The sequence below is a fragment of the Engraulis encrasicolus genome, chromosome 11, assembly GCF_034702125.1.
Source record: "Engraulis encrasicolus isolate BLACKSEA-1 chromosome 11, IST_EnEncr_1.0, whole genome shotgun sequence".
Taxonomy (NCBI): Eukaryota; Metazoa; Chordata; class Actinopteri; order Clupeiformes; family Engraulidae; genus Engraulis; species Engraulis encrasicolus.
This window is the reverse complement of record NC_085867.1, coordinates 18,957,808-18,970,741: the sequence shown is the minus strand read 5'-3', so window position 1 is coordinate 18,970,741 and position 12,934 is coordinate 18,957,808. Positions and strand designations below refer to the sequence as shown.

At 42.2% G+C, this 12,934-nt stretch overlaps 1 protein-coding gene across 1 annotated transcript; it reads right to left on the bottom strand.

Annotated features, from left to right (window-relative positions):
• Window positions 1–5,427: 5,427 nt before the first annotated feature.
• rbp4l (retinol binding protein 4, like) lies at window positions 5,428–7,612 on the bottom strand. The gene is made up of 5 exons (XM_063211238.1): window positions 7,443–7,612; window positions 7,087–7,223; window positions 6,750–6,862; window positions 6,309–6,521; window positions 5,428–5,517 (listed from the first exon to the last, which is right to left on the bottom strand). Exons 1-5 carry the CDS (start codon window positions 7,557–7,559, stop codon window positions 5,507–5,509), a joined length of 591 nt encoding a protein of 196 aa, XP_063067308.1. The 5' UTR covers window positions 7,560–7,612; the 3' UTR covers window positions 5,428–5,506.
• Window positions 7,613–12,934: the final 5,322 nt, after the last annotated feature.

The window sequence follows — 12,934 nt, the reverse complement described above, 5'->3', positions numbered from 1 at the left end:
GACATCCAGAAAGACAGGGGGGAGAGAGAGATAAATACATAGCCTTTATCTTTATAGCAGTATCTAGGAATGAGTAAGATAAACAAAAATCAATTGAAACTGTGCATTTGTCCTTTGGCCAGACTAGAAGAAAAATGGGATTCTGCTTTTGTTGACGCACGGTTGTCTTTGCTTGTGAGCTGGAGATATCAATGCACATTTTGTGTGTAAGATTTCAACATACACAGTGATAATTTATATGGTATTTTTCATGTATATTGGTGTGATCTGTGGTTGTGTTTATCTCTGTGTAGTACTTTTTTTGAAATCCAAGGGAGAGTAAGCAAAATCCTGCACAATGTCCATTCCACATCCATCTATTTATTTATTACAGTCATACCAACCATCTTCAAGTCAATGTCAATCTGAGTGAAATGTTGTAAGTTATAAGTAGATGCATGTGGCTGAACGGGCATTGCACTTGATTATGCCTACACTTTTGAATGATAATGTTGGTTACATCCAACACACCTGTTCGAGCACAGAGGTGTGCAAAAGTACTCTGTCGTGAACTGTTTCGAATCCAGGGCAATCATATAGTACAAGCCTAGCACCACAGCTTAACTCATTGTAGTGGAGCCTATTTTAAAATGGTTTCTGAACGGCCAGATATATATTGTTTTAATCTGGTCGTTCACAAACCATTTCTCTAAGGACTCTGAAGACGCTTTGTCGAAAACGTTAGTCTGATGCACTCTAAATATATAAGAAATAACTAAAAAGACATCCGTGTGACACCAGACTTTTTCCCTTTGCACTTATGTCTGGTCCTACGCTGGTTGCACCGGATTGTCTCTAGTAGCGCGGAGTACGTGTTTCCCTTGTTCTAGTGCAATGCTGACTCATGACCATTTAATATATTAAAAAGACATTCAAATGGTCATTCCAGGTCAATATTCAGTAAATGTATTGCCATGTCAGTAAGTTGATAGGAATTTGGTTTTGGCACAGTCCCCCATTGTACATCTTTGATGTTGGCAAGGTATCAAAAAAAAAATTCTATCAACCCTGTCGACATGGCAATTTCTTCACAATTTCATTGAGTCTTGAACAAAGTTGATGAGTGATGAGTGAATACGGTCAAATTTGTTGTTAAATAAACATGCAAAACGGTACAAAGGGGCAAGACTGTGTTGGAAGCCAGTCAGCTTGAGGATTCTTAATGGGATTGCTGAGACATGGTCTTTGAACTGTTGTCTCTGTAGACTGCCCTACAGTCTTTGCAGTCGAGGGATTCTGAGGGACTCGTGCAGGGCCCAGGTGGCAGTCTGTGAGTGACTGTGTGGCACGTTGGACTGTGACAATGCTGCTGTCCTGCCTGCCGTCCCAGTTGCTGTGTAGGGTACTCTCTACGGATGTCAGGTGTCTAGCACTTAGCCCATCATTATCCATTAACTCCCCTGAGACAAAAATCAACCCATGGTCCACGCCACCACCATAAATGTTTGAGTGGTCTTTGGTTAAAGAGGGTAAAATGTGGCTAGCCCCGTGCTTGGGAAGATTTCTTATCCACATGCTGCTGACTATGGTGGTGAACATGCTCTTCACACATCAGTGCTCAGGGTGTAAAGAATGGAACACAATAAAAATACAATGGAGTGGAATTACAATAGAGCTTCGTTGTCACTGTCATAGTTACACTGAAACTTTAAGCGTTCACCCAGTCAGTGTGTCATTCATTGCTGCTATGAAGAGGTTATTTGAGTAGGCCTACTGAACGTGCAGGGGGCCAGGTCTTGCCTTGCGTTATTTTAGGTTACCACATCATTCATGTCACCTTATGTGAGATAACGGCACTGATAGTTAATATGAGTCATCAGCTTAAGTGAGCATTTTATTATGCGTCTATTGTTAGCTCTTCACAAAGTTCACACTGACTTCAAGATTACGGTAATTTATGGCCCGATTAGTTAATAATACAAGGTTAGTGTGGATTGTTCAATCAAGTATAAAGGTGTTTCATTTTTATATGGACCGTCGGTGAGTTTATTCTACAAAGAACACAGCGATAGCAGACTTGTTTTATAGCTTGAGTTTGTGAATATTTTTTTTCAGCTGGTGTGCAAAATGGTAACCTATTACTTTTTCCAAAGGAAGTGTTCTCTCTAAGCACTCAAAGGTTTATTCACTAAGATAAAAGATGTTTTCATGTGTGAAAGTTTATGATTCCTCAGTGAGCTGTTACCTATTCAGCATATGCTGAACTGTAGTAAAATACAAGCAGGTTTACTTTTGTAACTTTGTCATGTGTGGGTTAGTCTCATCAAGGCAGCTGGTCAAGAAAAAAAGGGGAAAAAAGCTGTAGGTGAAGTTCTTCACCAGTAGGGGGAGGCAAAGGGTTTAATTAAACAGAGCCCATTCTGGTGGAGTGTAGGTAGTGTTACAGTCTTGCCTTCTTTCCATGTGTTTGACCTCATGGCATTCGGGTGAGGTTCAAATGTCAGTCTAACATGCTTTATAGTCATTGCTGTTGAAATGTCAGTCTGATATGCTTTGTGTCCTGTGCCTTTTGTCCTGCACAGTAGTGGTACTGATAGTAAGTTGCTTTTTTGACCCCAAAGAGAAATTAAGGTGTCAAGAAGCTTAACACAATATAATGCACATCGCTAGAGATATAGACATCAAGCACAAACTGTTATATGCACATGCAGAGAGACTTGTGAGAGTGTGATTAAATAAAGTACAACGCATTTACTGTAAAATATCCTGTACAGAGGCCTCGAATAGATGGGAGTTTGGATCGGAGAGGGCCAGATCGAAATGTGTTTGCTTGAGTGTGAGTTGCTTGCTTGCTTGCATACTTTAAACCTGTTTGGATTGTGTCAGGGATTGTCAGTGAAATTACGTAATAATCACGTTCCCTCCTTAAGGGACTTGTTGTTCGCCAGAGGCTTTCATGAGCAAGGCCCAAGGCAAGCTGTTGTCTGGCGTACAGTACACCCAAGCCATCTGCTCCTCAGGACATACAGCCTGTCCACAGCCAGCCATGCTGTAGTCCAGGGTTGGGGAACTTATGCAGGGGTGATAGTATTCAGGCTCCAAGCCTGATTTCAGGCTTGACAGAGTTTGCAAAAATAAAAACACTGATAATAATTAGCCATTAGGTTATTCTTATCTCAGAAAGTGTTACAGGTTCAGGGTTTTCTTCTATTATCAGGCTTGAATAATGGTCATACACAGGCTATTAAATGTTTGAGTCAAAATAGGCCTACGTTACGTCACTATGCAGTATCTTGTCGTCATCATTAGAGCAGGGAAAAAAATTCAGGCTCAGGATTTTTTTTTCACTATCACCCCTGCTTATGTCTCGAGGGCCGTTTGCGGCTTTTGAGGCCGTCTTATCCGGCCCCTGATGTAATTTTAATGTTATGCAGCCTCACATAAAATATGACATATTTTGTAAAATAATCTTACAATCTAAAATTAATCTACAATTAAGTTCTATCCAGGGGACCTAGAGAACATTGGGACTGTTTTAAAGGTGGCTGCCTTCAATATAGCCCTAAAGTGCAGGGGGAAATCCTGGTTTGTGGTCATAGTACGGCCCTCGGATGAATTTGAAATGGTCTCTCGAATGAAAAAGGTTCCCCATCCCTGGTGTAGTCAGTCTCAGTATCCTTTGGTTTGTGTCTCCTAGTAATGTGCACCGGTCCACCAGTGGAACGCCTTAATGTTCCTTGAAAACGCTTCATTACCATAGTAGGCTACTAAACTTTTGCGACATTACAGTCTTCAGTAATACATTATAACTTGATCGTTGATTCCGATAAACACAAATTACAGGGGTCACATTTTAACACATTACTGTTTGGGTCCATTGGAACAGCCTGACCATGACCGGGCAACACTGGTTTGGCTGTGGCAATGCTATGTTATCATTGTTTTGAATGTGTGACATGAGAATATACATCTAAACACTATAAAATGTAACAATCAAAAAAAAAATGTCTGAAAGCAAATCTACATGTTTGTAGGTGAAGCTGACGACTATTGGCCCACCGTTAGTCTGAATGGGACGACCTTGGTAATGGTACTACTAACATCATGATCTACATCTTTGAACATAACAACATTAGCAATCCCCCCCCCTCCCCAAGTCCATAATAACATTGGTAACATTGTCCCTTCAGTAGCTTTTCGCTGTTATTAGACCAATCTGTTTGAATCCTTGTGTCCACCGATGTTTCCAGCTTTTTACAAGAACCTTCCACGACAGCTGACGTACATAGCACCTCATGAGTGTAATCCAGTTTACAGACAGTATTAGCCGTAGGAAGGCTCGACCTCAGACACAGAAATGGATAAAGAGACCAACTCCTGTTCCAGTGTGGTGTGAGGCAAAGACCCCAGGCGATCCATGCTCTTAGCCTTCGACTATTGCTGACTGTTAACCACTGTTAGGTGTCAACTGCATTGGCTGCGTGCGCGCAAGGTCTCTGAAAAAAGACGCTGAAGAAGGATTTAGGCCAAGTTTGTCTTCTTGTCTGATCCAAAGATTGGATCTTCTACTATGAATATGCGGCTTTGAGCAGTGATATGTTATATCCCAAGCCCTGTGCTTAACTGTTTATCACAATGCTAGGACAACAATAGCATATAAATATACATTTATGAACAGTATGAGTATTCTCACCAATATTTCACGCATGGCAATGCTTCAGGATAAACCATGGAAGAATTTATTTTGAAAGCTCACATGCCTTGTAATACCACTGTAATATCATTGCATAACACTGCATAGCATACCACTGTTTGTCACTTGGGCCTCTGTGGAAAGCTTTGGCGTTTTTCTCGTTGTATAATGGCATTGGTCATTTGGACCTTCAAGGCTAACCAGCCGTACACTCTTAAGTGGATAACGATCCTTTTGTACACAAGACACCTGTCACGTCCTCCTGTGAGGTCGGGCTTAGAAGAACCATTGTGAACCCTTGGCCTTTGTAAATGCTTTTTCTCGCAAATGAGATTAGTTCTATCCTTTCTCTATCACGTTGTGTCTCCCTCTCATTTACTAGGGGCAGTATGGTTTGATTTATAAGGTAGAAATTAAGTTGTGTTTGTGTTGAAGAATGTCTAGACCCGGGACCCACATGTTTGTGAGCGTTCTGCCCAATATGACATGAATTAACTATTAACTACATAGGTAGTTAGTTGGTTATTGGGTTGGTTTGTTCACTTGTAAGTGTAAGTGTTGTGTCTACCATTAAAATATGACTCCATGAAATTCCCATCAATCGCCTACTAGGTTGTATAAAGAAAAGCACAATACTTCCGAAAATTTGTTTAAAAATATTTTATTTTGTCACAGACACACATGAGTTTCCCTTGAGACAGTGAATCATTTATGGCTTCTTCCCAAAGTGCAACTTGCTAGACGCATCTCTAAAGCACCCCTACAATGCCCCAGATGCCCTCTTCCATGCCCGCATGCTGAAGGAATCCCTCCCAAGTTCTAATTGGCGACCGCTTAGCAAGCTCCTGTGGTGGGGACAAACAGAAAACAGAAAACAAAAAAAGAAACATCAGTCATGCACAAAAAGATTGAGGTACAACAAAATACAGTACAGTCCTGAGACTTGCTTAGCTAGTTCTTGCTTAGCAGTAAATTCCAACCCTGAACTCCATGCTAAGGTAGATGGAACTTCTTTTTAACCTTGCAGCAATATGGATCCAAGTCTACGATATGAATGTGAATTACACAGACAAATGCTGCTACAATGTCTGGGGTTGGTAAACTCACTCAATCCCCAAGGTGCAATGTGTGTTATATGTAGCCTATATGCTGCAATATCTCTACTGTATTCTATTCCGCATTCTACACAGTACATTTTGCAATGACAATGAAACACTTTATTTGTCAAATGTAATACTTTTCCAATTGAGTCCATCATCGCCGAGATGTTGAATTAATGCTGCCACAATGAACTGTGATAGGCTACATAGCTGCTCCGTTGCTTACCGGACTCCGGTATCTGTACTCCACCCTACTCTACCCTACACAGCTGCTGCTCCGTTGCTTACCGGACTCCGGTATCTGTACTCCACCCTACTCTACCCTACACAGCTGCTGCTCCGTTGCTTACCGGACTCCGGTATCTGTACTCCACCCTACTCTACCCTACACAGCTGCTGCTCCGTTGCTTACCGGACTCCGGTATCTGTACTCCACCCTACTCTACCCTACACAGCTGCTGCTCCGTTGCTTACCGGACTCCGGTATCTGTACTCCACCCTACTCTACCCTACACAGCTGCTGCTCCGTTGCTTACCGGACTGGAGGACGGGCTGGAACTGGCCGGCCATGCAGATCTCCTCCTGCTTTGCACGGACCACGCGCTGGATGGCTGGGGGCAGGCCACGGGGGTTGCGGGAGAAGATCAGGGCATAGCCATCCTCGCAGGTTCCATCGTCCTTCAGGGTGCGGCAGGCATAGGTGATGGCGTAGTTGTCATAGTCGGTGTCGATAACCCAGTAGTTGTCACCTGAGGAAGAAGGGACAGAGTGACGTTACAAATGGCTCTGCAAAGGGTAAGATGGAGATGGAGAAGAAGAAGAAGAAGAAGAAGAAGGAAAAGCGACGTTTGTTGTGTGTGTGTTTGTCGTTTTGCTATGATGACTGTAGGTGGGAACTAAGTGAGGTAGTCAATGGTGCCAAGAAGGAAAAGCAAAGGCTTCTGCATTTTGGTCACTTTGCTATGATGACTGCGTACCTCCGCTGGACAGGTAGCTGGCCAGGCCCTGGTAGTTCATGAACATCTTGCCGGGGGTGGTTGGGTCAGGCACGGTGTACTGGGCAGCCATGTCAGCGCACACAACCCAGAATCTGTTAAGACACACACAGCCCAAACAAATCCAGACGCACACATTAGTACAGCTCTGAAGCTCAAGTCCCAACAGTACACGATGGAGAACACTCTACACAAGTATACTATAACATTGATGAATGACAACAATGACCTTATTTTAAATAAATGAACTTAACCGTGCGGCTGACATGTTTAATGGCATTGGGGCACCTCTTAAGATAAAGGAGAGTTTGAAACTTACCCGAAGAGGGTGACACGGCCCTTGGAGGAAGCAGTCATGGTGCCATCATCGTCAATGGTGTACTCGGCAGAGATGTTGTCCTGGAGGAAGAGTCCCTCAGGGTCTTTCTTCTGCTGGGCATACCATTTGCCAGCATACTGCGGGAGGGGAAAAAAATACCAAGGTTCAAGTCAAATGTTCAATGAAGAAGAAGGAAAATCCACAACCTCCTCCATACAACTCTGTACTACTCAGTCAAGCAGCATGACAACCAGAGGCTGAAAAAGCCAAGCATTGTATTGTAAGCTTTTTTGGAATCCTCCACACAGACTAACAGAAGGAGCTGAAGAATAGCTTTTGCTAAGTCCGGGACTCACTCTCTTGGGGTCGAAGTCGGTTTTGACGGTGAAAGAGTCCACCACACAGGAGGCGGACCAGCAGCGCTCGACGTAGGAGAGGAGCACGACGAGCAGAGCGAACTTGCAGTATTCCATTCTGCGCAGCAGAGGAGGAGAAAGAGGAAGAGAAGAGAAGAGCGGTGATGAGATTCGGGACATAGACATAGTGTAGGCATCATGCTGAGACTGAAGTTGACTCAAGTTATCAACTGGAGTTATCGTCCTCTTGGAACTGTTTTCCTACAAGATGTATAAGTTTCATTCGGCGGAATGGTTTGAATAGGCCTACTACAAGCAGACTGATTGCTCAGCACCAAAGACTCCCATAGAATTGCATCCGAATCAAATGGCTCAGACAACATAGTAAAATCCAATGCAATTGCCGAACAACAGAACAGCAAAATAGTATTTGCTGCAAGAGCCTACAGTCTAGCATCCACAAACCCGTAAGCCCCATATGCCGCTACTTTATGTTTACATCCATGTAAACCAGAGGGAGACTCACCTGCTTGTTGATCAAAGCCAAAGAATAATTCAAGTATCTGCTGAGTGACTGTACTCTGCGGGTTTAGAAACTGCCTGTGGAGTCTGTCTGTGCAGGAGGGCCTTTTATATTGCTGCCATAGGTGGGCTTATTGATTATTTTCACTTCTCGTAACTATATAAGGTGCTTAAATCTAAGGCTAAGCTGTTTGTAGAAATCCTTACTGTAAGCTGGCTTCTCTCTGGCGCGCTGAGCCCTCCCATGTTTGCCGTAAAAACAATTAAGTCTTTATGTAATGGGGCTCGAGCTACCCCGACAACACACTAGTCATAGGAGGTGTTACAAAAGGGCACCTGCGTTTGTTAGTGTCATCTGAGCTACAGTAACTGTATCATCAGGAGGCGTATTTCAAGATGAACATATTTTTATGATGCCTATACAACAGCTAGTGTGAATTCTTAAACATGTGTTATTGTTATTATTATTATTATTATTATTATTATTATTACTACTACTACTACTACTACTACCACTAATACTACTACTACTATTACTATTATATATTTTTAATTGGTTAAGAATTCAAAATAGCTGTTGACAATAGAGTATCTATGCTGGCTACACTTTGCCATGTACAACCATGCATGACCGTGTACAACTAAGTAGATATCTAGAACATGCTTGAGTGAGGTAACTGTAGAAATTCTGTCATAAAGCAACACACATTAAACGTTTTGGCAGGGGCTTAGGAATTAAGTACAGAACTGGTTTTATGCATAGCTGTGTTCTTTCACAAATGTTCTTACTTTCCATTGTTGGAAAAACAGCATTTCAGCAACACTGTCATTCTAAAGTAATGGTTAGTTCATTTGTAATGTTTTTCTGTTTTGACTGCCTTGAGTGTGTTTCTGCTAGCTACGTACGTCTGGCACAGTGCCCACATGATGAGCCAGTCAGACACGCTTACTCAAGCTACTTTCCATGTGGTGGTGATAAAAGTCTGTTGCGTAATCCATCTGCCACGCTGTGTATTTCCATACGGAGTCTGAGTGTGAGTGAGGACACTACTACTATACTGTACAAAGAGGGACCCCCCTCTCTAATGTGAGTCTCTTCTCTGTCAGGCTATGGTCATTCGCTTACTGTGTCTTCACCCAGTTGCATAATGGATGCCACCTTAGATGACCTGTGTTGAGAGCATTGTGTTTCTTTTATTATGTAAGGAATTGGTATTGCTTCTAGGGTATCACATGCCTGGGTTTATCAGCAACAAGTGTGTTATGTCAAATATCATGATCAGGTAGTGTTTTGTCGGTGGAACCAGGTTATGAAAATATCCAAGGCTCTTCTTCTTGGTTAAAAAGATTTTAATAAACTTAGCTAGTTCATAGTGGAACTGGTTAAAATAGCCAACATGTTTAGGCCAACAATGGCCTTCATCAGGGCTTTAAAAAGTGGTGTTTCATGTTTTTGCACAACAGCAGGCTATGTGTTGCCATTAGCTGTGATTTAGAAATATTTTGAGAACTTATAATGCAGTAGGCTACATGATGTCTACACAATGAAAGTGAACTTTATGCTTCACAGGCCAACAAGTGCATGCAGGTCACATTTTATAGACACACATAATGTTGTGAAAGCATCTTTACAAGGTGTTAAGAACTTAATAACCTTATAACGGTTTTATGCATTTGCAAAATCTTTCTTTGACAACAAATTAGAGGTGCTTGAACTGCTATTGCAATAGAGTTAGAACGACTTTTGCAATAGTTCATCTGATTTTGTTTTAAAATGATCGTTAAACTATTACAGTATTGCTACTGTTCCTACACTTGACCCTGCCGTACCGGTTTTATTTGCAGGTTAGTGTCTCACGTGCAGAGGATTTCATTTTTGGCACTGTTACACAATTTAGGTTATTTGTGTCTGGGTGTTGACAAACACCAGGGCTATTTTCAGGCCGTCTTGTTCTATCTACATCCCACTTCCCCTGTCATGATCTGGTAACCACGGTTGACTGAGGTGTCCATTTAATCTTAACACAGTAACATGTCTCGTACTGTACCACATGATTGGCGTTAATAGTAAAAGACAGTCTACAGATGACCAATGCCTGTGTGTGTGTGTGTGTGTGTGTGTGTGTGTGTGTGTGTGTGTGTGTGTGTGTGTGTGTGTGTGTGTGTGTGTGTGTGTGTGTTGCCTTACTGTACCTGGGGGTATTATGGCAGGGTTTGTGTTCAAAAGCACCTGTTACGATTCACATACGTTTTTGGCATGTCACGTTTGGCAGACACATTATGTCATGTCCGCAGTCATTTTGGAACACTTTATATTGAACAAAAAGATGAATGTCCGCACACTGCTCGGATGTGCGCACCACAACTTTACTTGACTGACCAACACTTTATAGTGACAATATTCATCGTAATAAATCACTGCAAAATAGGCAGAACTACACTGCAGAATAATGTTAATCAGTTCCACATTTTCCACTACATGAAATATCCTCCATATTTATGGCAGTTGCCTCTTACTGTTATGTTCAGTTGCATAGGTGAAATTCACGTCTTGTAAACACTTTAAAGTTTAAGTGAAGTAAAGTAAACACCTTACCTATTTGCAACTAAAGGAAAAAGAGTCCTTGAACTTGGCCTCACTTGAACCCTAAAATAAATGCACAGGCTTTATGTATTTGACAGAGTGATGTGAAATTGCATTATAGTAGCCGGAATAGGATTTTAAGATGCCAACCAGAAAATACACAAATGAAAAAGGATGACTTGATCACCAGTAATGCAACAGAACAGGACAAAACATGACCTACAAGCAATACAAATTAAAGAACAAAATAAAATAAATATATCCCCCTTCCAATAAATCCCCTTTCCAAATATCACCAAGTCAAGACCTGCTGATGTTTTGAATGGACATATACGTAGCATACAAATATATATCTTAGCATTGTATAAACACCAGGCTCTGACCTCGTTTGCCTCAAAGGACTTAGCCTTTTGGCACTGATCATCACACATTGCTGCTTACCATGCTGGCACCTATTTACAAATCAGAGCTCATCAGGTAAAGAGGATCTTTTTAAAGCGCGTGCCTTTTCTTTCTTTAGGCCCGCCCCAGCAACCACTTTCTATATTTAAACAAGTAAACAATACTGGGCTGCCTGCCATTTTGGTTTAATGGCCGTCTGCGTCTTTCTTTGAGTCATTCTGAGTCATGTGTGTGCACCAGGGCTTGACACTGGCACCTGCCAACCCGCCAAATGGTGGTAAAACTTGGCTTTTGCTATACAGTTTTAGTCTCACTAGCCACATTGACAGGTAACTTATTATTTGGTGTGACAATTCACAGTAGTAGCATCAATTGTTTGTATTTAAATGCAAGAAGAAAAAAAGGACAACAAAACTCTGGCTAGCAGAAAGGCTGATTGGCAAGTGACTCAGGAAAATCACTAGCCACTGTGGCCGGTGAGCAAAATAGTTAACGTCAAGCCCTGGTGTGCACTGCAGTAATGTGCAGTAATTGTCTTAGAACGCACAGCATAATGTGGATCTGGCCATTGGCATTTATTTGCTTTTGAAGCTGATAATTTCTGCGTGTGTGTGTGTGTGTGTGTGTGTGTGTGTGTGTGCGTGCGTGCGTGCGTGCGTGCGTGCGTGCGCGTGCATGTGTGTGTAAGCAATGGTGGATGGAGGCCTGAAGCTGGCACGCAACAAACATTAACATTCTTACCAGTTGTAACTGCCGGCGATAACGTAGGAAAAAGAGTGATGGTATGGTATTGAAGGTACTATGGTATTGAAGGTGTGTGTGTGTATGTGTGTGTGTGTGTGTGTGTGTGTGTGTGTGTGTGTGTGTGTGTGTGTGCGCATGCGTGCGTGTACAAGTGTGTCTGTGTTCTGAGAGCAATGCTTTAAAAAGTTTGTGCGTCGTGTAAGTTGATCATACGCCAACAGTGCTTTGGAAAATTACTGTATGAGGTTTATGGTTGGAGAGCATAAAAGAATGTGTCTCTGCTCTGTCAATCCCACTGACCTCTATACATAATAATAGACGTCATTGGTCAATCCACCAAGATCACATTCTGCTCTCAAGGTCATGCCTGACTTTATGGCCATTAAACTTACATTCCTTTCATTCCTTGTCACATCTCTGCTCACACCTTACTCTCCAAACATTATTCTTGGTCCTAGTACACGCATAAATGCACGTATGTATGTGCATTTATATAATATGTATAATATTGACAATGTCTTATCAATTATTTAATAATGAAATGTGTGTGTGTGTGTGTGTGTGTTTGGGGGGGGGGGTGAAATCTGCAAAAAGTATGTAAAACTGCTGATAAAAAAACGCTAATACCATGTTAATACCTCAATAAGTATTCGGGGCGGGCCACTCTTGTGTGTATGTGTGTGCGTATGTGTGTATGTGTGTGCCCATGTGTCAAAATGGCCTGCTTCATCAAAATGAGCTTGCAGCAGCCTGCTAACATTACCCTAACCCAGGGGTGGGGAACCTTTTTTCATTCGAGGGGCCATTTCAAATTCCTCCAAGGACTGTAAACGTCCTCTGAGGGCCATACTAGTATGAACACAAACCAGGATTTCCCCCGGCACTTTAGGCCTATGGTGATTCTCAAGAAGTATTAGGGGCAGGCCACCCCGATGTGTGCATGTATGTGTGTGTATGTGTTGAGTATGTGTGTGTGTAAACATATGCCAGAGTGTGGTCCCAACTTATGCCAGCGCTCTGTCAAGGCATCTTACCTGTACATCTGTAAAGTATTCTACATATAGGCTGTTAACAGATCTCTAATCCTAGGACCACTACGTTGTGATGGCATTATTGGACAGTTTGTAGAGTTGGACCAAACCACCTGCTCGCTCTTGATACTACCTGTCAGACTCTTGACATGATGTGTATGTGTGTGTACTCTACTATACAAAAAAACCTTAACTAACCCTTCTTCGCA

Coding starts and splice junctions, on each gene's coding strand:
- rbp4l (XM_063211238.1), bottom strand. CDS start 7,559: ATGGAATACTGCAAGTTCGCTCTGCTCGTCGTGCTCCTCTCCTACGTC. Junction 7,224..7,442: donor CCGACTTCGACCCCAAGAGA/GTGAGTCCCGGA, acceptor CCCCTCCCGCAG/TATGCTGGCAAATGGTATGC. Junction 6,863..7,086: donor GGCCGTGTCACCCTCTTCGG/GTAAGTTTCAAA, acceptor GTGTCTTAACAG/ATTCTGGGTTGTGTGCGCTG.